Below are 27,638 nucleotides of genomic sequence, written 5' to 3'. Positions count from 1 at the left end.
ATAGATTACAGCAAAACTATGAGGAAATGAGAACAATTTCATGCTGACTGTTTTACAGATGTCATCTTTGCCAAAAACAATTAATGCCACAAGTAAATATTATTAACCACTTCTGAATTGAGTGAATGAAGTTACCGCCCCGGCTTTTCTTTGTTGTGGATGTGGTAATAAATAATTACAATAAGGCTTGCATGTAGTCTGAGCCCGAGCACCATTACCGTAAATCCCTAAACATGGTGTTTGGACATTAGGTTTATGAGAGATGCAGACAAAACGTACAGAGAGTTTCACAACTCGGAACTCCCATGGTCAATTGTCAGTGGAAAAAACACAGAAGGTTTGTAAGGATAAAGTAAAGATCCCTAGGGTTTGGGAACAGGTTGTTGGTTCAGCTGCAGCTCAATACTTTCTCTAGAACTAAAATAATCTCTTTCTTTTTATATGTTCCAAAAAATACATATATATTAAAAAAAAGTTGGACGGCGTAGGTGGAAACATTCAGAGCCAAGCGTTTCTTGAATCATTGTGTATAAATCCAGCCATCGCACTCATTTAACCCATTTCATGCCACTAGCTGATAGTATGCAATAGCAGTAAGAAGTGACATGTTTGTTAGAAGGTCACAGACATACATGTACAGTATCTGTGCAAGGGGAAATTGAAGCGAGTTTTCCTTCTAGAATGTAAGCTACGTGATCGTACACAATATACACTCACTGGCCACTTTATTAGGTACACCATGCTAGTAAGGGGTTGGACCCCCTTTTGCCTTCAGAACTGCCTCAATTCTTCGTGGCAGAGATTCAACAAGGTGCTGGAAGCATTCCTCAGAGATTTTGGACCATATTGACATGATGGCATCACACAGTTGGCGCAGATTTGTCGGCTGCACATCCCTGATGCGAATCTCCCGTTCCACCACATCCCAAAGATGCTCTATTGGATTGAGATCTGGTGACTGAGGAGGCCATTTGAGTACAGTAAACTCATTGTCATGTTCAAGAAACCAATCTGAGATGATTCGAGCTTTATGACATGGCGCATTATCCTGCTGAAAGTAGCCATCAGATGTTGGGTACATTGTGGTCATAAAGGGATGGACATGGTCAGCAACAATACTCAGGTAGGCTGTGGCGTTGCAATGATGCTCAATTGGTACCAAGGGGCCCAAAGAGTGCCCAGAAAAAATTCCCCACACCATGACACCACCACCACCAGCCTGAACCGTTGATACAAGGCAGGATGGATCCATGCTTTCATGTTGTTTACGCCAAATTCTGACCCTACCATCCGAATGTCGCAGCAGAAATCGAGACTCATCAGACCAGGCAACGTTTTTCCAATCTTCTACTGTCCAATTTCGATGAGCTTGTGCAAATTTTAGCCTCAGTTTCCTGTTCTTAGCTGAGAGGAGTGGTACCCAGTGTGGTCTTCTGCTGCTGTAGCCCATCTGCCTCAAAGTTCGACGCACTGTGCGTTCAGAGATGCTCTTCTGCCTACCTTGGTTGTAACGGGTGGCAATTTGAGTCACTGTTGCCTTTCTATCAGCTCGAACCAGTCTGCCCATTCTCCTCTGACCTCTGGCATCAACATGGCATTTCCGGCCACAGAACTGCCGCTCACTGGATTTTTTTTCTTTTTCGGACCATTCTCTGTAAACCCTAGAGATGGTTGTGCGTGAAAATCCCAGTAGATCAGCAGTTTCTGAAATTCTCAGACCAGCCCTTCTGGCACCAACAATCATGCCACGTTCAAAGGCACTCAAATCACCTTTCTTCCCCATACTGATGCTCTGTTTGAACTGCAGGAGATTGTCTTGACCATGTCTACATGCCTAAATGCACTGAGTTGCCGCCATGTGATTGGCTGATTAGAAATTAAGTCTTAACACACAGTTGGACAGGTGTACCTAATAAAGTGGCCAGTGAGTGTATATATATATATAAATGCTGTTTTGATCGAATGGGTAATATGATTTTCATGAAATTATGCTGATTACTCTGGTTGTATAGTTCATTTCTAAATCTAGATTAGAATAGCCACATTTATTAATGCTAAGTTTGATATGTGGGCAACACACCTCACTAATGAAACCGGACAACAGCTGGTACTGTTAGGCACAATAGGCATGTAGTCTGGGAAGTGCCAAGTGACCTGCTGCAATTTGTAGATAGCCTCATAAGTCATTGAAGAAACATTTTCAAGAAACGTTTTATGCCCGGAACCTGTGTAAATGTATATGCAATGTAGGTGTGTTAGTATTCTCAATGATTACCGTCGTCGCCAGTTTTGAGCGCAGCTCCAGAGCTCTTCTCACTCATGTGATGGCTATTGCACCTTGCCTGTTCACACTGTCCTCTATGTGTGAGCCAGAAATCACTTTTACACTGTAAGGCCTCATTCAGATATCCGGTTTTATCACATGAGAAAAACAGACCAATTATTTTGATTTGACTTTGATCAGAGTTTGATGAGATTGTGATCCGAGCGTCATCCCTTTTTCTTGCACGTGGAGATAAAAAAAAGTTTCTCCTCCATTTCCCCATTTCTGACCATCCCTGAAAATAGATTTTTTTCATGGACCCATACACTTGCATTGTCGATTTTTACCCGACCCTCAGATCAAAATTAGATGTGCCTCTGGGATTTTCCACAAAAAATCATGGACATGTAAACGAGACCATACACTATCACATCTGAATGAGGCCTAAGTCTAACGAGCCAGGTTTTGATGCTCCATAGGCTTATATTGTAAGGCCGGGGTCAGACTTGCAAAAAACTCGGACAACTCTTGCACGTCAATACCGAGCACTGCCGCTGAAAACGGGGGGGGGGGGAATTGCAATCAGTGAATATATTAATACAATTAAACTATATTACATATACGTTTAGACAGGTTTAGGGCGTAAAACAATTCATGGGAGTGCTTCTTTATTAAGGTCACATCTTATATTTGTCAAATCTTAATTAAGGTCATATCTTATATTTGTCACATCTTATTTGTTAGGCCTCTTTCACACATCCGGTTTGTGCCGTCAGGCACAATCCGGCATGTGTGTAAAAAAACGGTTCCGTTTTTTTTTAACGCCGGATGCGTTTTTTTGTCATTGAGAAGCACATGCGCCGAATTGCGCCGCATGTGCTTCTGTTTATTCCGGTTCTTACCGGATCCGGCAGAATTCTCCCGTCCGGTGGCCGGACAGGACGCATGCTGTAGCGTTTTTTGTCCGGCGCAAAAAGCCGGACATGGCCGGATGCGGCCCTCCCGGCTCTGCGGGACAATGATACTCTATGGCACATTCCGGCCGCCGGATCAGGCTTACACCTGATCTGGCCGCCACATGCACCATTTGAGCCTGTGCCCATGCCAGGAGCGCTCTCTCTCTCTCTCCTCTCTCTCCTCACCGTCCTCGCTTTTCTTCCCCGCTCTCCTCACCGTCCTCGCTTTTCTTCCCCGCTCTCCTCACCGGCCTCGCTTTTCTTCCCCGCTCTCCTCACCGGCCTCGCTTTTCTTCCCCGACTTCTTTACAGCTAATCCGGCGCCGTAAGTTGCGCCGCATACCCTGCGTTTCCAGCCGCATCCGGCTCTCCATCTTTTCGCCGCACCACGCCAGATTTCCAACGCCGGATGTGTGAAAGAGGCCTTATACAGAAAGAATATCGTCGTGTTTTCAACCAGTGATGCACCTTCAGCGTATCTGCAAGTACAATTTCCTTACATGTCTGCTAGGCGCCCACAGACTTTTTTGTCAGTAAAATATATAGCAAATGAGTGTCTTTTCTTAAACTGTATTGAAAAACAAGGTCAGCATTTCTCGGTGATAGGAATCAACGGCAGACGTATGCATAGGTCCAGCACACCATAAACCAGCATGTTGAACACATGCTTCAACCTCATTAACAGCGATGTGCTGTATATTTTAATTTAATTCAGCTTCTCATTTAATATATATGTTAAGAAATTAGTTACATAACCAAATTATAAATATGTGCTATCTTCAGTTTACTTATAGATATAAATTTATTACGGGGGATATCATCTTCTCTGCACAAAGAGGTTTCAAAGTTATCTGTAAGGATAGGGGAAAACTATGAAACTTGGTACAAACCCTTTAATTTCTCAAGTAAAATCTTGGGAATGCAGAGGTACAAATGGAGCAGCTCTGGAGCTTGAGAGGGTCCCTCTGCTATATATGAAGGCACAAATTTTGTAAATTGCATATGCTAGAAACCTCAGAAAGAGTGTAAAATATTCAGGATTGAGAGTCCTCAGTAGTTGATACCTTTTAATGGCTAACTGAAAAGATGGTAACACATTGCAAGCTTTCGAGACTACTCAGGTCTCTTCATCAGGCTAGACTAATACAAAATCTGAAGAGTCACATATTTATGCACAATACAGCCTCAGATACAATCAGATACAATCGTATATGTTCCAACCCCATGGACAGAGACAAACACCTTGGTCGCCTCAAAAAGACCTTTTTGAATCAGGGTTACCATCCAAGAACAATTGAAAACCAAATATTTTTCTATCTACTGGCTAACACGGTACAAAGATATACATCTTCCCTATATCAAAATGGAGGATACCAGAATGTACCGCATCTTTATGGAACTAAAACCACTTCTGAAGAAACGTGCATTACAAACCCAATTCTTCATACCTACAATACCCATTATGCACAAAACCTTTGTCACAGGACTTCTGAGAGACTAAGGAACCACCTTTTACATGTCTGCTACAGCATAAGGAGTAAAGTCCAGGGGCAATTTGAAACTCTGAGGAAAACACTTACAGAAAGGACAGAGCAAAAATTACAACAATACTACAACAAACTACGGACCATTCTGGTTCATAACAAGGAAAAGAAACTGCACAGACTGCGTCTCAATTCAGGACTCTATACAAACAGATACAAAACAAATCCAAAACCTGACAACTTGGACAACCACTCCACTCCAGACACAAAAGCATCTAACTGTGTCATCAATCTCTCAGATTATAAACCCAACAAAGTGGAACTGGCCGTGCTTTCTAGAGGACTCTCATTTTGTCCCACTAAGGCCCTAGATAAAACTGAACTCTGCAGTGATATGGAACAGTATTTCAGGAGACTGCGCCTGAGGGAATATTTCAATGATACAGAAGATTCAGAAAACACTCAGACCGAAGGAAAAGGGATCGTAACAACTAGGAAAAGGTCAGACTGGACACCTCCACCTGGACGCAACCCTCATTTGGATAAATATATAGACTCCTTCAGACATTTGATAAAATCCACAATCATAGACACTAACAGGAGACAAGCATCCAACATCAGTGCCCAGGAGAGAAAGGCCATACAGTCTTTAAAAACCAACAAAGAAATCATCATTAAACCTGCTGACAAGGGAGGTGCAATAGTCATGATGAATACGTCAGACTACATGAAGGAAGCAAACAGGCAACTTATGGACACACGCTACTATAGAAAATTGGAGTCGGATCCTACACAGGACTATTACAAGGAACTAAACAAGTTGGTTTCTTGTCTGCCTGACCAGTCCATAAGAGCTGGCGATGACCTGATACCAGAGACTCCAAGAATAGGGACATTCTACATGCTTCCCAAAATCCACAAATCTGGAAATCCAGGAAGACCAATTATTTCATGTGTGGGCACCCTCACTGAGCAGGTATCTGGATGGGTAGAGGGTATTCTTAAACCACTGGTGAAGCATACATCCAGCTACATTCAGGACACAACTGACCTATTGAATAAACTAGCAGCAATAGGTCCTCTACCAGAAGGAACCATCCTGGCCACCATGGATGTGGAATCTTTGTACTCTAATATCCCACACCAAGATGGTTTAAATGCCTGCAAATTCTTCATGGAAAACACAGGGACTGATGCTGATGCTGTGGTGAAACTTATAAAATTCATCCTCACCCACAATTACTTTGAATTTGACAACAGGATCTATCTACAGGAGACTGGCACAGCTATGGGAAGTAAAATGGCTCCACAGTATGCAAATCTTTTCATGGCAAAGCTTGAAAGCGACTTTTTGTCCTCATGCCCCATCAGGCCCCTGGCCTACTACCGCTTCATTGATGATATTTTAATCATCTGGACGGAGTCTGAGCAACAGCTAAAGACGTTCCACGAACAGTTTAATCAATTTCATCCCACCATCAATTTAACACTCAACTACTCCAGTACTGAGATTAATTTTTTGGACACCATCATTAAGCTAAAAAACAATGAAATAGAGACATCCCTGTATCAGAAGCCAATCGACCGTCCAACATACCTTAAATGGGACAGTTTCCATCCAAAACACATAAAGAACTCTACTATCTATAGCCAAGCCATCAGATACAATCGTATATGTTCCAACCCCATGGACAGAGACAAACACCTTGGTCGCCTCAAAAAGACCTTTTTGAATCAGGGTTACCATCCAAGAACAATTGAAAACCAAATTACAAGAGCCACCAGATTGTCAAGGAATCACCTGCTAAATTACAAAGCTAAAGAAGAAAATAACCGAGTGCCTCTAGTAGTCACCTACAACCCAAATCTGGAGGTACTAAGGGGAGCTGCACGGAAATTACAACCTTTACTACAAAAAGATGCCCGATTGAAATCCATTTTTCCAGACCCCCCACTGCTGTGTTTTAGGCAGCCCCCAAATTTAAGAAGCATCATTGTCAGAAGCTCCCTGTCCTCTACAACAACTGCAGGAACCTTTCCTTGCAACCAGAAAAAATGTAAAACCTGTCCATTTATAATGACCACGGACAAGATAAAGATCCCCAACTCACATCAGGACTACAAGATCGCAGGTACTTTCAGCTGCATTACATCTAATGTGGTGTACTTAATTATTTGTACTAAATGTCCAACTGGGGGTATGTATGTGGGGGAGACAGGGCAAAAGCTTAGAACAAGGATGAATGCTCATCGTCACACAATAAGAGAAAAAAGAATGGATCTACCTGTGGCAAAACATTTCTGTATCCCTGATCACAGCAGCGTGGATATGAAATTACTGGTATTGAAAGGTAACTTCAATTCTCAGAGAGAGAGAAGAGTTTGGGAGTACAAATTTATGACGAACTTTGACACTCTCAGTGCTGGAATGAATGTGTCGCATGGATTTATGTCTTTTTACATCAATTAAGGAATTTCCTTTTAAAACCGTGTGGGGGCATCACAACACAGAACTAGACCCCAATCAGAGGACCATAAAACATCCGGACTCCTTATCTATGAACTGGTCCAATGTTTATATTTATGTTTCTCCCTCTCCCATATTGATAGTTCTGCTTCACGTCACTTGTCTTATCTATTGCATTTTTTCTAGGCTGTATTGTGCATAAATATGTGACTCTTCAGATTTTGTATTAGTCTAGCCTGATGAAGAGACCTGAGTAGTCTCGAAAGCTTGCAATGTGTTACCATCTTTTCAGTTAGCCATTAAAAGGTATCAACTACTGAGGACTCTCAATCCTGAATATTTTTCTATCTACTGGCTAACACGGTACAAAGATATACATCTTCCCTATATCAGAAAGAGTGTAACATTTTAACTTTCTGCAGAAGGAGCATATTTTCTAACACATGACTTATCTACCAAGAAAACATTGTTCCTTAGAAATCTTCCAGTCCACCACTCTGTTGAATGGGATATAACGGCCTCTCAGTAGGCCTGTGACTTCTGGTCACTTTCTAGTCTCAAGGTTGGTGCTTCACAATCTATTCAGGCCCAGCAATGGCTCCTGATGTCTGTCCTGCACTGCCCAGAAGCAACTCCTTGCGCAACACCTAGGAAAATCACGCAAGATCTAGTAACTAAGGATATCCGGAATCTCTAGTCTCTTCCTAAAGCCTACTGATAGTGTCACAGTGGCTCTACTAGAACAGGCTGCAATCCTTCAATAACACCTTATTATGTCTTTCTTTACAGCCCACTGGCAGAGTCCGTGGTGGCCGTGCTCAACATTGTACAGGGTTCTCTGACCTCTCATGTGGTCTGGTGCATACTGTACTGGAAAAATTTTGATTTCTTAAAACTGCTCTCTTATCCCCCCATATTAAGCAATCTTTTGCACTGCTTGGTACCACCAAACTCTCAACCACTTCAGTTCTTGGCACATTCTCCTAGAACATTGTTTCCCAAACTCCAGTCCTCATGAACCCCAACACATCATGTTTTCAGGATTTCCTTAGTATTGCATAGGTGATGGAATTATTATTAAGGCACCAGAAACTACCACAGGTTCCCTCACATGTGCAATACTAAGGAAATCCTGAAAACATGATGTGTTGGGGGGGCTGTGAGGACGGGGTTTGGGAAACACTGTCCAAGAAAATTAGCAGGGTCTGGTGCCACTGCCATGTACAACAGTCCTTTACACATGAGAGCTAAAATGTTTTCTAAAATCTATACAAAACACATATCATAACAATTTAAGGTAAATTGTCTCTTCAGAGAGGAAAAGGACTAGAACTCTTTCATCCTAAGTCATGTGAAAAGCCCTGTTAAAGGGTCGACATTGACTTTTTGGATTGCTACTTCCTATAGGTGGCGCTACAGTTCTAGTCCTCTACCTCTATGAAGAGAAAATTTGCATATTTTGCAGAGGAGCATTGAGGCTTAAAAGTCTCCTTATCTTGGCATGCTTGACATGTCACTCTCAGGAAGGAGGAAAGTTACCCATTGTATCCCAATTTAAGGTAATACATACACAATTTAACACAGTTACCTTCCATTTGATTGGATGGGGTGAAAGCAATGAAATCAAGCCAGTTGAGAAGCAAATGGTATATTTTGGCCTGCAGAATTATTGTATGAAAAGTGGTCCACTCTACTGACTGCAGCTCTCATTCAATGCACTGGCAGCTGGATAATTCTTTTTAGGCAGAAGTGTTTCAGAAAGTGAACAGGAGCTGATAGGATTCTTTTATGGCTAACATATTTCATATACTGAAAACAATACTTGAAGTCTTCACATGCAGGACACACTTCTGGGGCATAGACCGCGCTGGAAAATACCGGCGCATGCGCAGTACCGATTACATGCTTCACCCACAGTTGGGCAAAGCATACTGCACAGGCGCCAGAGGCCATTTCAATGCGCAAGCGAGGAAAACAGCGTTATCTGTGATATTCACAGATGAAAATTACGTTCAGCAAGCCGAACGGGGAGGGGGGAGGGAAGAAGGTGACTCAGCCACGCCCATTGGACCAGACCGCGGTGATTTGCATACATCTCCACAAGATAACAAAGGTATTTATGCATCAAAGGTGCGGGATCAGGGGGAATAAAAAATCCTAATAGAATCCTTATGGGACGCACAATTGGGTGATATCTTTACAAGATATCACTAAAAATGGGTGACAGATTTCCTTTAACTACTGTATGTGGAAAAAATGGCTTTAAGCCACATTGTTGTCGCAAATATTTGTGGTGCTTTTAAGCTGCATGGCTTTACTGCAGCAGATCCATTTTCGGCCTGAATTCTTTGTTGCATCACATTATTTCAATGTGCAGTCTTCAGCTGTTTTAGTGCACAAGATGCAGCATCTTCTAGCATGGACAGGCTCTTCACCATTTATGTCAATTAGTAGAAAAGCTTCCAGCAAAGAACGAGCACTTTTTTGTGTATCTAAAACCTTATTCAGACTTACGATTTTCTTGTATTTTTCACAGATTGCACTCATTTTTGCCATAGTTTAAGGAGCCTTTCACATGTCTGCAGAAAATCGCGGAGGAGTCCAATTCTGATCCGAAGGTCGGATCGAAATCCTCAATGCAAGTCAATGGGTCCGTGAGAAAAATCAGACCCCATTCAGATGACATCTCACTGACTGCCAGAATGGAGAAGGTGGGAAAAAAATGTTTCCTCTCCACGTTCGAGAAAAACTGATGCCACTTTGATCAAAATCTGTTCGGAATAATCGCTCTTTTTTCTCATGTGTGGAGAAATCAGTCGTGTGAACCTCTACCCTAATAGTAACGCGGTTCATAAAATCCATGTTATCGTTCTTGGAAATCAAGCCCATTCAATACAAAAGAAGGGCTTGTCTGCACAACACGGACCCTGATCATTGGTAAAATACCGCATTACGTCTAGGCGTTCAGTTCAGCTGAACCATTCAAATAGACGTTCAAGGTGCAGGCAACCATAAAACTACAGTTATGGTATATTGGCTTTTTTCTAGATTTCTCACTTTACTCAAGTGTTAACAAGAAGTTCCAGAATGACGTGTCCAGCTATTAGCACAGAATGGTTTCTTTAGAGTCCAGTCTAGTCAACATCTCACTATTTCCTCCTCTATAGAGAAAAAGAATAAAACATATTGCAAGATAAAGGACTGACTATTTGGTCCGAATATAGAGAAAGTTCTTCCAGGCTAAGAAGTTAGTGATTCTACTGACATCCAAGAAATACAAATTAGCTAAATCCCTCCTGCTTTGCTTTCTAGCATTCCTGATAGTACATGGGGGAGCGTTTTCTCTGAATTCTGCCTGAAGGCACGCTTTCTGTTTCCTGGAGGCTTCTATTGCCCAATGCCAAAAGAAACATTCATTTAATTAGCGCAGCCAGGAGATTGGGCCGAGACTCCGAGACTAAAATCGTGTTTCAATAAACAAGATTTAATTTAAAGCCTTGAGATACTGTAAAAAAAAAAAAAAGCAGTTTGTTCTCAGGGGAAGAAAATATCTGAAAATAAACTTTTTTTTGCAGAGTTCGGCAATGATATTTCCAACAAATATTCATTTTTAAGCAGAGAATAAATCAGAGTGGTTTTCTGTTTCACATTAATCCATTTTAGCTGGGAGTTGAAAGCTGAAATTTTTTAAAGGGAAAATTTTAAGCCCAATAAAAAAAAAAGCGTTGATTCACATCGACATGATTGTATAGTGAACCCTTAGGCTATGTTCACACATTGCAATTTTTTTCTGCAGGCAAAACCTGCTCTTTTGGCAATACAGAAGTTACTTGCAAAAAGTATGGTAGGTTTTGCTGCATTTTTACTGTCTCTTGTGCATGCTGATAAAGTTTAGTGCCCCTCCCGCCAAAAAAAGATGATGCAACATCCATAGGTTTTTGCACCAAAAGTGCAGCAAAACCTGATACCTGCGTTTTTGCACTTACCCATTGCTTTCTATGGGTGAAAAAACACTGCAAAAACGCTGAAAGAACTGACGTGCTGCTTCTTTAAAAATACAGCAATTTTCCAATTCAGTCAAGAAAAAATCAATTTCTGAAATTTCTGAAAGTATCAGCTTGTACAGTAAAACGGTGCTTAAAATTTGCATAAAGAAACAGCAAAAATGCAATGTGTGAGTATAGCCTATGCCTCCTTAAGGCCAGGATCTCACATGCGAGAAACTCAGACGAGTAGCAATACATGGAGCCGCACGCTCTGCTCCTGAGTGCCGGCGGCAGTGCCGGGTATTAACATGCGAGACTTGTCCGAGTTTCTCGCATGTGTGATCCCGGCCTAATTAAGACAATTTACGCATGCTCAAATCCTATCAAATTAATATTTTAGGTAGCCAACATTTCTGTTCACCCTATGAGGGGACTACCATGGTCGCCATCTGTGTTGCTAAAGAATTAGTGGCATGCATTGCTTATGGATTGACATTTTAATGGGTGTGGTAGTAAAGCAAAGGGTCCCTCAACTTGGGAGACATTCAGCTTTTTCAGTTAAAGGCAATCTGTCACCAGGTTTTTACCATTTAATCGGAAATCAGCATAATGTTGATATGAAAACCCTGATTTCAGCTATGTATTACTTACATTACTTTTATCAGCAGGCGATTTTCACTACAGGACTAGTAACCCTGCTGCCATTTAGCCCAACATATTCATTAGCTCTGTTTAAATATGCCCTTACTACTGATTAGCAGCTTTCTGCCTACGCAGCGTACACACATAACTGCGAATCAGAGGTGTGGGCAGGATTATACAAAACTCAGCTCTCAGAGAACTGGTAAATCTGATGCAGATAAAACAGTGATTTTATGAAAATGATGGCAAGCAGCACATCATTGGAAACATCCTGCAGCTCACATATGGACTGGCTAAAACCAAGTGACAGATTCTTTTAAGTGAGGTTCACACCTTCTTCTCAGCTGTCCATCATTTTAACAGGAAAAGCAGCACTGTATGCAATTGTTTTTTTTTTCCTCCAAATGTAACAGAATCTGCAGTAGAGAGGTTGAACCAAAGCCTTGATTGTAGATATGAATGCAAAAGAAAATGTTAGGCCAGGTTCAAACCATCATATGAAAATCAACCAGTTTTCATTCAGAACGTGTAACGTGGCATGGGGCTGTAGCCGTTGGCAAGGTACTCATCTCTTTCGCCCCGGCACGTTACATGAAAGTAGGGGTGCTGGCTGGGTTTGTGGACTTGTGTAAACCTTTTACTGAACATTAACGTCGGGAGGGTTATATACGGTAGAGAGCAAGTGTATATCTTCTCAAACGTTTCCTTCATAATGTGTAACATTTTCCTCACACAAATTCATTCCCTTTCTTCTCTCTTTTACTTGTTCTCTATCTTCACTTTTCCTCAATATGTCTCCGCAACCCAGCACTACACTACAGTTCAGCTAGCAAAATTCCTCTGGAACCCCTGCTGGGGCACGTTCTTTGTCTCTCGTACATTGTTCTGTTTAGGCCCATTACATTTAAGAGTTATAAACTTCTCGGTCATACTGCAAGGCGTACTCTCCCGAGACGCATCTCTGGTAAATCCTTCTGCCTCTCAGTCACTCTTCCTTCTTTCTGCTCCGGATCACGCTATCTCATTCCGGTCTCACTACTAGGGACACCCATAAATTGCGGCACTGCTCACACCAGAGCTTAAGTCTGTTCTCTCTGCACACCAGGCCCTTTCTCTCTTCCTAACAGGAAACTGTACCTACGATAAAAATTACAGACCTCTCCATTCTTTGTAAGTGGGAAAACTTGCAAAATCGGCAGTGTATCAAATACTTCTTTTCCCCACTGAAAGTCACCTAAATTACATCAATTGAATGAGTCTAATGGTTTTTAATATTTGTATTGTGTTAAAAAATGCAAAATAAAGACTTTAAAAAATGCACCTAAAGCTACACTCACTGGCCACTTTATTAGGTACACCTGTCCAACTGTGTGTTAAGACTTAATTTCTAATCAGCCAATCACATGGCGGCAACTCAGTGCATTTCGGCATGTAGACATGGTCAAGACAATCTCCTGCAGTTCAAACCGAGCATCAGTATGGGGAAGAAAGGTGATTTGAGTGCCTTTGAACGTGGCATGATTGTTGGTGCCAGAAGGGCTGGTCTGAGAATTTCAGAAACTGCTGATCTACTGGGATTTTCACGCACAACCATCTCTAGGGTTTACAGAGAATGGTCCGAAAAAGAAAAAAAATCCAGTGAGCGGCAGTTCTGTGGCCGGAAATGCCATGTTGATGCCAGAGGTCAGAGGAGAATGGGCAGACTGGTTCGAGCTGATAGAAAGGCAACAGTGACTCAAATTGCCACCCGTTACAACCAAGGTAGGCAGAAGAGCATCTCTGAACGCACAGTGCGTCGAACTTTGAGGCAGATGGGCTACAGCAGCAGAAGACCACACTGGGTACCACTCCTCTCAGCTAAGAACAGGAAACTGAGGCTACAATTTGCACAAGCTCATCGAAATTGGACAGTAGAAGATTGGAAAAACGTTGCCTGGTCTGATGAGTCTCGATTTCTGCTGCGACATTCGGATGGTAGGGTCAGAATTTGGCGTAAACAACATGAAAGCATGGATCCATCCTGCCTTGTATCAACGGTTCAGGCTGGTGGTGGTGGTGTCATGGTGTGGGGAATTTTTTCTGGGCACTCTTTGGGCCCCTTGGTACCAATTGAGCATCGTTGCAACGCCACAGCCTACCTGAGTATTGTTGCTGACCATGTCCATCCCTTTATGACCACAATGTACCCAACATCTGATGGCTACTTTCAGCAGGATAATGCGCCATGTCATAAAGCTCGAATCATCTCAGATTGGTTTCTTGAACATGACAATGAGTTTACTGTACTCAAATGGCCTCCTCAGTCACCAGATCTCAATCCAATAGAGCATCTTTGGGATGTGGTGGAACGGGAGATTCGCATCAGGGATGTGCAGCCGACAAATCTGCGCCAACTGTGTGATGCCATCATGTCAATATGGTCCAAAATCTCTGAGGAATGCTTCCAGCACCTTGTTGAATCTCTGCCACGAAGAATTGAGGCAGTTCTGAAGGCAAAAGGGGGTCCAACCCCTTACTAGCATGGTGTACCTAATAAAGTGGCCAGTGAGTGTATATTGCCTATTTTAACTTTGTATATTCTTAGAATTAGTTCTGATCCTAAATCCTATATTTGCTGACTTATATCTTCACCAAAATCAAACACAAATTGTAAAATTTTAGAAATGTATATGTGTAAAAGGATTAGCAATATATTAGTATACAGTATATACACTCACCTGCACCAGCTCCACATGTTGGAGAAAGTTGGCCATTGGAGCATGTACACATGTTAGGTCGTGAACAAAATCCATCTCCACATGAGTTCCGGCAGATTGCTGAATGAAAACAGAAGACAATTAATCTTTCCAATCTTTGCTCCAATCGTCATCTTCATTAACCCACTCATGACCTTGCGATTTTCCCACGTTTGCTTTTTCTCCCCTAATTCCCAGAGCCATAACTTTTAAATTTTTCAGTCAATATGGGTGTAAGAGGGCTTGTTTTTTTTTTTGCGGTACGATTTGTACTTTTGAATGCCACCATTGATTTTACCGTATAGTGTACTGGAAAACGGGAAAAAAAATTTCAAGAACGATCAAACTGGAAAAAAAGAAGTGCTTACACTTTTTGTTTTTTTGTTATTTCATCTACCACATTTACTATATGGTAAAAGTGAGCTGCCATTATGATTCTCCAGGTCAGTACGAGTACATAGATAACGAACATGTATAGGTTTTTTTTTTTATTTAAGTGGTGAAAAAAAAATTCTGAAAAATTTGTAAGAACAATAATTTTTGGTTATGTTGCCATATTCTGAGACTCAGCATTTTCATTTTTCAAGATCTGTGATGTGAGGGTTTATTTTTTGTACCTTGAGCTGATGTTTTTATTGATACAATTTTGGGGCAGATATGATGTTTTCATAGACTATTATTGCATTTTATTGCAATGTTGCAGTGGACAAAAAAAAATGTAATTCTGGCATTTTGAATTTTTTTCTCATTACGCCATTTACTGATTCGATTAATTTATATTAAATTTTGATAGATTGGACATTTCTAAACACAGCGATACCAAGTACATGTTTTTTTTAAATATTAATTGCTTTTTTTCAAAAAGGTAAAAGGGGGAGATTTGAACTTTTGAGTTTTTATATTTTTTTCATATTTTTTAAAATGCTACTAGATGGCGTTCACAGTAGATTCACAATGATAAGCACGGGGTTCTTCTGCCTGCAGATGGCACTTATTAAATCCCGCTGTCAGTGATTGACTGTGGGATTTCACTCACAAACAGCCACGGGAGAAGCATCATCCAACCACAGCTGTTAAATGCACTTGATGGCTGATTAAATCAGCACCCCTCAAGGTGCTCAAAACCACATTCAAGAAATTTATCGACCCTTCAGGTGCTTTACAGGAAATGAAGCAATGTGGAAGTTAAAAATTAACATTTAACGATTTTCCACAAAAATTTTATTTCAGACCCACATTTTTTATCTTTACAGGAGTGACAGGAAATGAACACCAAAATTTGTTGCGCAATTTCATGCGCGTACGCTGATATCCAACTTGTGGGGGAAAACTACTTTCTGGATGCACAGCAGGGCTTGGAAGGAAATGAGCACCATTTGACTTTTTGAACATAAAATTAGCTGGAATCGAGAGCGGGCATGATGCTGTGTTTGGAAAGCAATAAATCTACCTAAACAGTAGAAACCCCCACAAGTGACTCCATTTTGGAAATTAGACCCCTCAAGGAACTTATCTGGATGTGTGGTGAGCACCTTGAACCCCCAGGTGTTTCACAGAAATTTACTGAGCCATGAAAATAAAAAAATCACAATTTTTCCATAAAAATATTTTTAGCCCCAGTTTTTTATATTTTCACAATGGTAACAGGAGAACATGGACCCCAACAATTGTTTTGCAATTTCTCCTGAGTACAGCGATACCCAATACTGTTTGGATGCACGACAGTGCACAGAAGGGAAGGTGCACCGTTTGACTTTTTAAACGCAAAATTGGCTGAAATCGAGAAAGGAAGTCATGTTGTGTTTGGAGAGCCCCTTATGTGCCTAAACAGTGGAAACACCCCACAAGTGACACCATTTTGGAAATTAGACCCCTCAAGGAACTTATCTAGATGTGTGGTGAGCACCTTCAAACCCCAGGTGCTTCACAGAATTTTATAACGTAGAACTATGAAAATATAAAATCAAATTTTTTCCACAAAAATGTTTATTTAGCTTCCATTTTTTTATTGTCACAATGGTAACAGGAGAAAACTACTGTTTGGGTGCAAGGCAGGACTCAGAGAGGAAAAAGTGACATTTAGAATGCAGACTTTGATCGAATGGTTTGTGGGCATCATGTTGCGTTTGGAGAGCCCCAGATGTACCACAACAGTGGAAACCCCCCACAAGTGACCCTATATTGGAACTGATCTAGTGTTTCCTGGTATGTGAATTTTATAATGTAGTGGCATACTTCAGTTGTGCAGAGTGCATCAGGTTGGCATATATGAGTAATGTAGAGTGCATAAGGTTTGGATACCTGAGTTGTTTATGAGTTGGCATACATGAGTAGTGTAAAGTGCATCAGGTTGGCATAAGTGAGCAGTGTAGAGTGCAGCAGATTGGCAAAAGGCAGCAGGGTAGAGTGTATCAGGCTGGCAAACAGCAGTTGTGTAGGTTGGCATATGTCAGTCCTGTAGAGTACACAAGGTTGGCATACGTGGGTTGTGTAGGGTTGATCAGATTGGCATACATGAGTTGTGTAGAGTGCATCAGATTGGCATATGTGAGTTGTATAGAATGCATCAGGTTGGCATACGTGAGTTGTGTAAGTCAAAAATGAATTTTATAGTCCATAGATGTATGGTACAGTTTGAAGCATTCTTTTATACACAGGCCAGGTTTGTCGGGGTAGGTGTCGCATTGATAAGTGGTGTCCTTGCGTATTCCCCTTCTGTAACACGCTCAGCACCTCTTTTGCAACCTTCCTTTCTTTGTGGTCTGAGGGACCTCAACGGTCCTGGTACGATGCGAGCACTTTCAGTTCAGGAAGTACAGGGGCCACTACTTACTGACTTCCAAAGATTAGGGCATTGATCACTACCACCTGGAACTGAAGGTACGTACCAGTCTGGTCTGCACATAGTGACAACACGTAAGTGTTGTACATTGCCATCTGTATGATGCGCATGGCCAGCTTCTTGTACCACACCTTGGCTTTTTTTGTGGCACTGTATCAACTCCCCCCATGTTCCTGTTGTACCCCATGACTCAGTCTTGTTTGGTGTTCATGTGTAGAGGTACCTCCTACAGTGGTGGGGGTGCTATCATTACTATGTATGGTGTTCCACAAAGGGATATCCCTTTTGTCCTTGTACTTGACCACCAGAATGTTGTTGCTACATTGGGCTCTGCTCCCACCCTTTCTGAGCAGCTGCCCAATTAGCATATTAGGAAGGTCTCTCTGATTTTTGTGGACAGTGCCTCCCATTGAAATGTATTAGGGACTCATCCACGCAGATGTTCCTTTGGAGAATGTATAGCTCAGCAACCTTGTTTCTGGAGTGCTCAATGACCGGCCAAACTTTGAAAAGTTGGTAGAAGTTGGGGTCATCTCGGGGAAGACATTGTGCATTATCACTGTTATGAAAAAATGTGTGGATTGTCTCAACTCATTTACAATGCAGAACACTGGAATGTTGTATTATACATTTACACTCCAATATTGCGTAATTCTGGCTTCTTCACTAACCCCATGTAAAGGACAAGGCTCCAAAACGTCATAATTTCTACTGCATTTACAGGAGTCAAATTAGAAAATGATGAAGGGCAGTTTTGTGCCAAAAATTGCTGGGCGTACAAATTTGTCTGGGTCTTCATGAGGTTTACAAAATCCTCAATGAAAAAGACTTTGAAAAAGTGTCTTTTTGTGAGGTCGGTGGTGACAAATTTGATTCCTGAATGTGCCATAAAATCAGGAATCTGTGACTCACAATCTTTGGGGTTTGAGGTCCAGTAACGGTTGGCCCTGGTTCATTTTCTGTACTGGGGCATCTGAGTGGTGATTCAGTATCATTTGAGGAAGAGGAAGAGGGTGATAAATAAAGGAAGGTGGCATCATCTCCATCACTATCAGTGTCAGAAGCAAATACCGTGATTGCGATGAGCGGGACATTTTTTTCACATATGTGGTGTTTATGTGTGTACCAAATTTTATGAGTGTTTGGTGTAAACTTTATTTATTTATTTAGAAAGAAAAGAAACAAAGAAAAGAATCTAGAAAGAAAGAGATACAAATAAAATAAAAAGAATATAAAAAATTTGTAAAATAAAAAATAAAGTAACCAAATGGACATCGGTAAAAAAACAAATTACTGAGAGCCCACAACTCTCTGACACTAACTCTGAAAATATTCAGTAAAAAATACTACAGTAGACACCGATTACTATATTTTTACTGTCCCTAATCTAGTCTTGTAAACTTCTAAAAAAATTTTTTCTTTTTTTACACCAAAAAAAAAAAAAAATTCAACAACCGAAGGCCAGTGATCTCGACGCCTGTGGGACACACACATGAATGTGATTCTTTTTTTCCCACTTTGCGATCAGACACTAAGGCTGGTTTCACACGTGCGTTTTTTGCACTGTTTTTTTGCGCAAAAAAGCATGCTTTTTTTTCCTATACTTTACATGGGTGCGCATACACATGCGTTTGTACGTGTTTGTATCCGCATGCGTTTTTTGTAGTGTGCGTTCGGGCGCACAAAATGCTTCCTGTTGCATTTTTTGTGTGTCCGACTTGCCCCCAAAAAATGCATGCGCACGCAATGCGTTTTTTTTCACCCAAACACCCATTATAGTCTATGGGTGCGCATATGTGCGCATGGTAATGCGCTCGTATGCGCAAAAAACGCATGCGGTTTTTAAAAAAATCGTACCCAAACCCGCAAACAACGCACACAAACGCATGATGCGTTTTTATGTGCGTTTGCACTGCGCATGGTGCGGTGCGCAGCGCAAAAAACCGCAAGTGTGAAAGTAGCCTAACACTGACAAAATTCTGTAAAAAATACTGCAGTAGACTCCTTTACTACAGTATATTTTTATTGTTCTTAATCTAGTCCTATCAACTAATAGAAACTATTTTTATTCTTTCCTTTTTCAGCATCACTATCTGACACTAACCCTGACTAAATTCAGTAAAAAATACTCCAGTAGACAGATTACTACGGTATATTTTACGGTCCCCAATCTAGTCCTATAAACTAATTTAAATTATTTTTTATTAAATTCGTTTTTCACACACAAAAAAAATTCAGCAACCAGAGGCCAATTATTATTATTATAATACATTTTTATAGTGCCATTTATTCCATGGCGCTTTACATGTGAAAGGGGCAAATATAGACAAGTACAATAAACATGAGCAAAACAAGGCACACACAAGTACAGAAGGAGAGAGGACCCTGCGTGAGAGGGCTCAGAGTCTACAGGGGATGGGTGAGGATACACTAGGAGAGGGTAGAGCTGGTCCTGCGGCGGTTCAGTCGACTGAGTATCACATAAAAAGGGGACAAGCCAGCACTGCTTGTAGTCAGAATGCAATACATAAAATTGATCAATATTTTGAGCCACCCCGCTGCGCCAAGGCATTCTCATATGGGGCAGTCCTACTCTATGTTTTTTATATTCGCTGTGCCATTACGGCCTCCTAAATGTATTAAATGCAAGACCATTTTAAATGCAAGCTGTACCTGAAGCGTTTCTGAATCACTCCCATGGAGCTAGAAAAGGCAAGTGCAGATAAAGGTTGACCGGGTCCGGAAATAGACATTTCAGGTTTAACCCCCACACTGCCTGACCAGCTCCACAGATGAAGGGTGATACTGGTCCAGACACAGGTGCACAATCAAACAGAGCCTGGGGCAGGGTAGGGCTGCTGAGTGTGTGCACAGCAGCCTGAGTATCACTGCAGGTTGTAGGCTTGTCGGAAGAGGTGGGTCTTCAGGTTCTTTTTGAAGGTTTCTGTGGTAGGGGAAAGTCTGATGTGTTGGGGTAGAGAGTTCCAAAGTATGGGGGAAGCATGAGAGAAGTCTTGTATGAGGTTGTGTGAAGAAGAGAGGATCAAAGGTTGCATGTAGGTAAGTACCGGGAGACCATGTCACAGATGTATGGAGGAGACAGATTGTGGATGGCTTTGTATGTCATAGTTTGGGTTTTGAACTGGAACCTCTGGACAACAGGAAGCCAGTGAATGGCTTGGCATAGAGGAGAGGCTGGGGAATAAAGGGGAGATAGGTGGATTAGTCAGGCAACAGAGTGTAGGATGGATTGGACGGATTCCAGAGTGCTAGAGGGGAGGCCAGATAGTAGGAGGTTGCAGTAGTCGAGGCGAGAGATAAAGGCGTGCACTAGTGTTTTTGTGGTTTCATAATCAAGGAATGCACGGATCCAGGAAATATTTTTGAGTTTGAGTCGGCAGGAGGAGGCAAGGGCTTGGATATGTGCCTTGAAATAGAGGTGAGAGTCGAGGATCACCCCGAGGCATCGAGCATGCGGGACTGGGGAAAGTGAGCACTCGTTGACATAGATGGATAGGTCTGGTGGAGGGGTAGAGTGACATGGGGGAAAGAAAATATGATGAATTCTGTTTTGTCCATGTCCAGTTTTAGAAAGCGAGCAGAAAAGAAAGCTGAAATAGCAGACAGACATTGTGGGATTTTGGTCAGTAAGGAGGTGAGGTCAGGTCCAGATAGGTAGATCTGTGTGTCATTGGCGTAGAGATGATACTGCAAACCGTGGGATTCTATGAGCTGTCCCAGGCCGAAGGTGTAGATGGATAAGAGTAGGGGTCCTAGAACTGAGCCTAGGGGAACACCAACAGACAGGGGGCGAGGTGAGGAGGTGGTGTGGGAGAGGGAGACACTGAATGTTCGGTCTGTTAGATATGACGAGATCCAGGATAGGGCCCAGTCTGTGATGCCAAGAGATGAGAGAATCTCTAGCAGGAGGGAATGATCCACAGTGTTGAAGGCAGAAGACAGGTCCAGGAGAAGGAGGACAGAGTTGTGTTGCTTGCTCTTGGCGGTTAGCAGGTTGTTGGTGACTTTAGTTAGGGCAGTTTCAGTTGAGTGAGGCAGTCGGAAGCCAGATTGTAACCGGTCAAAGATGGAGCAGGAGGAGAGGTGGGAGGACAGTTCAAGATAGACAGGCTGTTCCAGTAGCTTTGAGGCATAAAGTAGAAGAGATAATGGGCAATAGCTAGACACGGAGGATGGGTCGAGGGAGGGCTTTTTGAGGATGGGTGTGATCAAGGAAGGTTTGAAGGATGAGGGGAAGACACCATTTGTAAGTGAGAGGTTGAAGAGGTGTGGTAGGGTTGGGATGAAGACTGTGGTGAGCTTAGGGATGAGGTGGGATGGGAGTGGGTCAAGCGTGCAAGTGGTTTGATGTGATCTTGACAGGAGGGTGGAGAGCTGATCTTCTGTCATGGTGAAGAAGCTGGTTTTGGAGGCACAGTACTGAGCAGCTAAGAGGGGCATCGGAGCTGCAGGCTAGAATGAGGAAGTGTTGAGTGGTCATACTGAGGTCTGATTGGTGCGATTGACTTCATCGTCCAATTGCACCAATCACAGCTGGGCCTGGAGATGCTGACGTTGCTATGCTTCAGCCTATGATCGCAACTGCAAGTACTCACCAACCTGGACATATGGATATGTCGAAGGTCATGAAGGGGTTAAAATATCAAATTTTATTTAAAAAAAATCTGTTGCCAAGTTTTTATGCTTTTGTTGTCAAATCTGAGAACAACATAAAGTATGTGCATAGTCTTAGATTCCTGTGGTTTTTACTTACTGGGGTCCTTGTTTTATCTGCTGCAGATCCTGCTAGGCGTCAATGTTCATCAGCTTTGGTTATACCTGTTACCCACCACTGATGGTGGTGCAGGTGGAGTTAGAAAGGGCTCATCACTGAGAAGACTAGCAGATCTGTAGCAAATAAAACAGTTATTTTATCAAAACTACAAGAAGCCTAATAAGTAACACAATGTAATCATGGTCACTGTCCCTATTTTAAGCTGTTCTTAAACTGGGAAGCAAAACCTTGGTAATAGATTCCCTTTAAGTGTGTCACTGCAAATAACCCAAGTTTTAGGCTCATAGACATGCAAATGCTTGAGGCATGTGGATTTGTTTTACAAGGCTCTAAAATCCTGAATACATTGTAGACTAAATTCGCCTTCAATCTAACCTGCGGAGAGAGGGATTTGGTCACGCAGATCATTTGCCAACAGCTAATGTGTATGGGGGCCCTAATACTCAAATAGTTGTTTAAACTGTTCCTTTGCTATGGAGGGAACTTTAAAGCAACACATTATTATCATTTATTTATATTTATTATGCCAATATCTTATTATCATTTATATATTTATTATCATAAATTCATGGAGTTATGGAAATCACAGGATTGATAGACATGTTAATTATTAACAAATTCTGACAAAATGAAAATAACGTTGGCACCTGTCCTGAGCCCTAGGCTCCAGATGCTACAGGAATGTCCATCAGGGAACTCTTTTCGGTCTCCCACTGCCTCAAAAGGTTGGCCCATGCTGCCCCTAGCAACCCACCGCACCTGAACTTGGGCTTCACTATGCACTTCACTGGTTGACACTAAACTCCCTCTAACCAGGAAGAGTCCCTCTTTTATCAGCACTAGTGCCCACCCACTGGGCTAGTTCTATCCTTAACCCTTAGCCTATCTTACATGCTAAACCTATTATCCTTATTCTATATCTTAAGGCCCCGTTACACATAACGATGGCCCAGCGATCCCACCAACGATCCGGCATGATGGGATTGCTGGGACATCGTTAAGCTGATCGCTGGTGAGCTGTCACAAGACATCCCCTCCAGCGATCAGGACCAGCGACGCTGGACGCTGGTTTCTAATGTAATCATCGGGTATCCAGGAGCCGTGGCTCCTGGATACCCGCTGTTTACCTTAGAAACCGGCGTACACGCTGATTTCCAAGGTAAACATCGGGTATCTAAGAGACGCGCGACTCCTGGATACCCGCTATTTACCTTGGAAACCAGCGTGTACACCAGTTTCCAAAGTAAACAGCGGGTATCCAGGAGCCGCTAGCTAGACGCTAGCGAGATCGCTGTGGCGTCACAAAATCAGCGATCTAGCTAGCGAGATCGCTGTGTGTGATGGGGCCTTTATGCTATCCTAAGCTTATCCTATTCTATATTCACATTAGGCATTAACACTTTACATACTGTACATCACTATAATATATTATAGTGCTAGCAAAAAAAATCTTTAAACTTGTGGACAAAAAATACTAATTAATACTGATTAATTAATGATGAATTACTAATTGTGACAAAATATCCACAATAAAACACTGGAATGTTAAGATTTTGTGGTTTTGTTGAACTTGTAAAGATTTTTTTGCCAGCACTGTACATTGGACACACATTACTCTTACATATAAAACCGCACAACAGTGTTCACATGACTCGTTTTTTTGTCTTTAGGGGCAAGAACAGGGTAAGGCCTGTTTCACACTTCCGTTTTTGTCATCAGTCAAAATCCGCCATTTTTAAAAAAAAAAAGGATGAGCCAAAAAAGGGGTGGATCCATTTTTTCCTCCATAGACTAACGTTAGTGGCGGATTGTGACTGATGGTTGTCCATCTCACCCACTTTTTGACGGATCCGCCAAGATTTTAGCGGCTCCCGGGCGGATGAAACGGACCCTGCCACGCTTTTTTGGCTTGGCGGACTGCTATTTGTAGCTACGCATGCCCGGCTGGGAGCTCTTTTAACCATTTAATACCATTCCGGGAGCTCTCTCTCTCCTGCGATGTCACCTCCATCCTCCCGTGAGATCGCGGACACCATCGACCTCCCGCGATGTCACCTCCATCCTGTCGCGGCCACCACCGACCTCCCGCGATGTCACCTCCGTCCTCCTGCGAGATCTCGGCCACCACTGACCTCCCGCGATGTCACCTCCGTCCTCCCGCAAGATTGCGGCCACCACTGACCTCCCGCGATGTCACCTCCGTCCTCCCGCGAGATCACGGCCACCACCGACCTCCCGCGATGTCACCTCCGACCTCCCACGATTTACCGGCCGCCAATGTCCCCTCCGACCTCCCGCGAGATCGCGGCCGCCGATCTCACCACCTACCTCCCGCGAGATCGCGGCCACCGATGTCACCACCGACCTCCCGCTAGCCACCGTGACGACCGCGGTCCCTTTAAATCACACCGCTCCACGGATCCATTCTCCTACGTGGTCCGATGTCATCCGACATCACTAAATGGAGACGGATCGGTTTCTTTCATCCTTTGGTGGATTTCAGCTGACCGCCAACGACGGAGGTATGAAACAGGCCTAAGACAGTCCACATCCCTGCACCTGGAATGAAGACTTTGCATGTCCAAGGGAATTCAGTGTGGTAGTACATTCTTAAAAAATATATATATTTGTTTCTTATTCATTATCCCCTTCATGACCTTTGATGTACTCATACGTTATGGTGGGATAGGGGTTCCCGACTTTTATGGGTACATCATGGCGATCGTGTGGGGCACAGAAGCTGTGCCCGCATGATCACCGCCGGAAGCTCTGCTTCTTATAGCTGAGACCTGTCTGTCACTGCCAGGCATAGTGCATGCTTCAGGCCATTTGATCCACTTAAATGTCACAATCAATATCGATCACAACATTTAGAAGGCTGGCAGAGGGAGGGGGTTCCCTCTCCCTTCCGATCGGCGCCTCTGCAATGTCCTCATGAGGGCCCAATTATTGCCATGGCTCATCTTGACGACCTCAGGGTCAGTCAGCTACGGCAAGCCTGTTAGACCATGCCAGGAGCATGGTATAAGAGGTTTCTATTATCCGTTTTTCTTGTCTGTATGCGATCCGTTTTTTACGGACATACGCACACCCATTGTATTCAATCTTGGTGCGCACATGTCAGGTTTTTCTTCCAGTCAGTTTTTTATTAGCAGCATGGGTCGCAAAACGTCCTGCGCATGTGCTCACTGATGACACACGGATGCCACCGCTACCACTGTGAGAATTTTCTCAAGGTGCTAGCGATGATCTCATTGAGGTCACCTCAGTTCATCGGATCGTTCACAATGAGCCGCCCATGGGAACTGCAGCTTCAGTGACCTATTGAATACAAACACATGGGCCATGCACACGGTGAACAAGTCTGTAGGACAGTGTTCACACCACCAGAAGACTGAAAAACACAGTAGAAGAAACGTATAAAAATACTCTGCTGTAAAAAAGTAACAGTAAACAGCAAGTGCTAGTAAAAAGATAACAAAACAGGGTATTTGGTTGATACATTTTTTGCAAAAAATGTATACTAAGCCTCTCTACCAAACGTCAAGGTTAACCCCATCAGAGCAGTCCCTAACTGATGCATTTAAAAACCTATACGAGTGTATAGTACCTATATGAGCAGGATTCAGACAGGTAATGTCCGATGTGGACACGCTGTAGAAGACTAAGTAAAAAAAAGTTTAAAAAAGTTTTAAAAAACTGTTAAAATATTTTTTAAAAATCACAAAATGAAGACCAAAAAAAAGAAAAAACTTATGCCAGTAAATACACATATTTATGTAAAAAATGAAACAAAAAAGTACACATATTTGGTGTCGCCACATCTGGAACATCCCAACCTATAATATTGTCATATTAGATAACCTTTAATTAAACACAGTGCAAATACAGCAACTATGCTTTTTCATCATATGGCTGAACAAAAAGTGGAATAAAGACTGAAGAAAAAGTTGAGTTGAATGGAAATAAAAATGGTATAGCTGAAGGCGACAACTTATCCTGCAAATAACAAGCCATGATACAGCTCCGTTAGCAGAGAAATAAAAAAAAGTTATAGCTTTCGGAATATGGTGATGCAAACACTATTCTTTATTCTATAACATAGTTCTTAATGTGTAAAAGTGGCAAAACATAAAAAATGATACAAATGTGATATCATTGTAATCGTACTGACCTGAAGAATAAAGCTGTCTTTTCGATTTTAGTACACGCGGAACAGCATAGACATAACATTAAAAAAAATTCCTGAATTGTTTTTTTTCCGTTCTGCCTCCCAAAAGTCAAAAGAAAAAGTGATCAAAAATGGTATGTGCTCAAAAATGTATGTGCTCAAAAATGGTAACAATAAAAAGACAATTCATTCCACAAAAAACAAGCCCTCACATGACTCTGTCTGATGATAGAATTATTGTTCTCAAAATATGATGATGCGTGACAACAGCCAAGCATAAAAAGAAAGATAAATCTGGTAATCGCACCGACCCGCAGAATAAAGTCGTCTAATTACTTATACCACATGAGGAACAGCATAAAAAATAAAGCCAATTCTTGGCCTTCTGTTGATTTGTTCATTCTACCTACAAAACATGTCAGTAAGGCTCGGCTCACATTTATCCTGCGCTCTGCGCTGAGCGCTTGCATTGGAGTTTCCATGTAAATCTCTGAAATACGTGATTCAGATGGAATCCCAATAGAAGGTTCCCTATAAGGAGGAACTGCATAAAAGTCCGGTCGGCCACAGTTTTGCGCACCTCTGAAAAGGACACTGCTGCTTCATTATAATGGATTCCTCGGGGGTTTCATCTGAATCATATAACTCAGAGGGTTAGATGGGGACCCCGATATAAGTGCTCCAAAATGTTATGTAAAATGTTCCTAACAAAAGCTACAACTCAATCCACAAAAAATGCAAGCCCCCACTCAGGTTCGTCATTTGTTAATGGAAATATAGGGGGCTTCCACGTTACTCGTAGCACAAAGGCTCAAGAAAAGAAAAATGGCTCATTGCCCTCAACAAGAAATTCAGCGAATTGTGTGCTCCCAAATCCAAATGTCCCCTCCCTGCTGAGCCCCACAGAGTTCCTAATCCATATTTAGCATCTGAAGTTTGCAAACGGAGTTCGCAAACTATTCTACAATAATTTGTTCTCCAAGAGTGAAATAGCACTTTCCCCCTGAGTCTCGCCGTGTTGCTAAGCATTATTGTACAGCCACATAAAGGGTATTGTCACGTTCAGCAGAAATTGTGGGACAAAGTTTGTGCCAGCTTTATGCATTTTCCCTGTGTGAAAATGTAAAATCTGGAGCTAAAACAAAATCTTTGTTGTAAAAATGTAATAATTTTTTCTTCACTGCCCAATGGCATAAAGTTCTATGACACACAGGTGGTATCAATATGATCACTGCACCCCTAGTTGAATTTATTGAGAGGTATAGTTTGTAAAATGGGGTCACTTATGGGGGGATCT

At 42.2% G+C, this 27,638-nt stretch overlaps 1 protein-coding gene across 1 annotated transcript in view; it reads right to left on the bottom strand.

Moving 5' to 3' along the window:
* The window catches only part of LOC141049088 (fibrillin-2-like), a 293,475-nt gene that overhangs the window by 150,432 nt on the left and 115,405 nt on the right, over window positions 1–27,638 (bottom strand). The window contains exon 4 of the mRNA XM_073545236.1: window positions 14,516–14,614. Coding sequence (XP_073401337.1) covers window positions 14,516–14,614 — 99 coding nt within the window. The remainder of the gene's footprint in view (window positions 1–14,515; window positions 14,615–27,638) is intronic.

This window comes from Dendrobates tinctorius, unplaced genomic scaffold (genome assembly GCF_039654945.1).
Source record: "Dendrobates tinctorius isolate UK_male_01 unplaced genomic scaffold, ASM3965494v1 ptg000011l, whole genome shotgun sequence".
NCBI classification, from domain to species: Eukaryota; Metazoa; Chordata; class Amphibia; order Anura; family Dendrobatidae; genus Dendrobates; species Dendrobates tinctorius.
The sequence above is the reverse complement of the archived record's forward strand: the minus strand, read 5'-3'. Positions and strand labels throughout refer to the sequence as shown.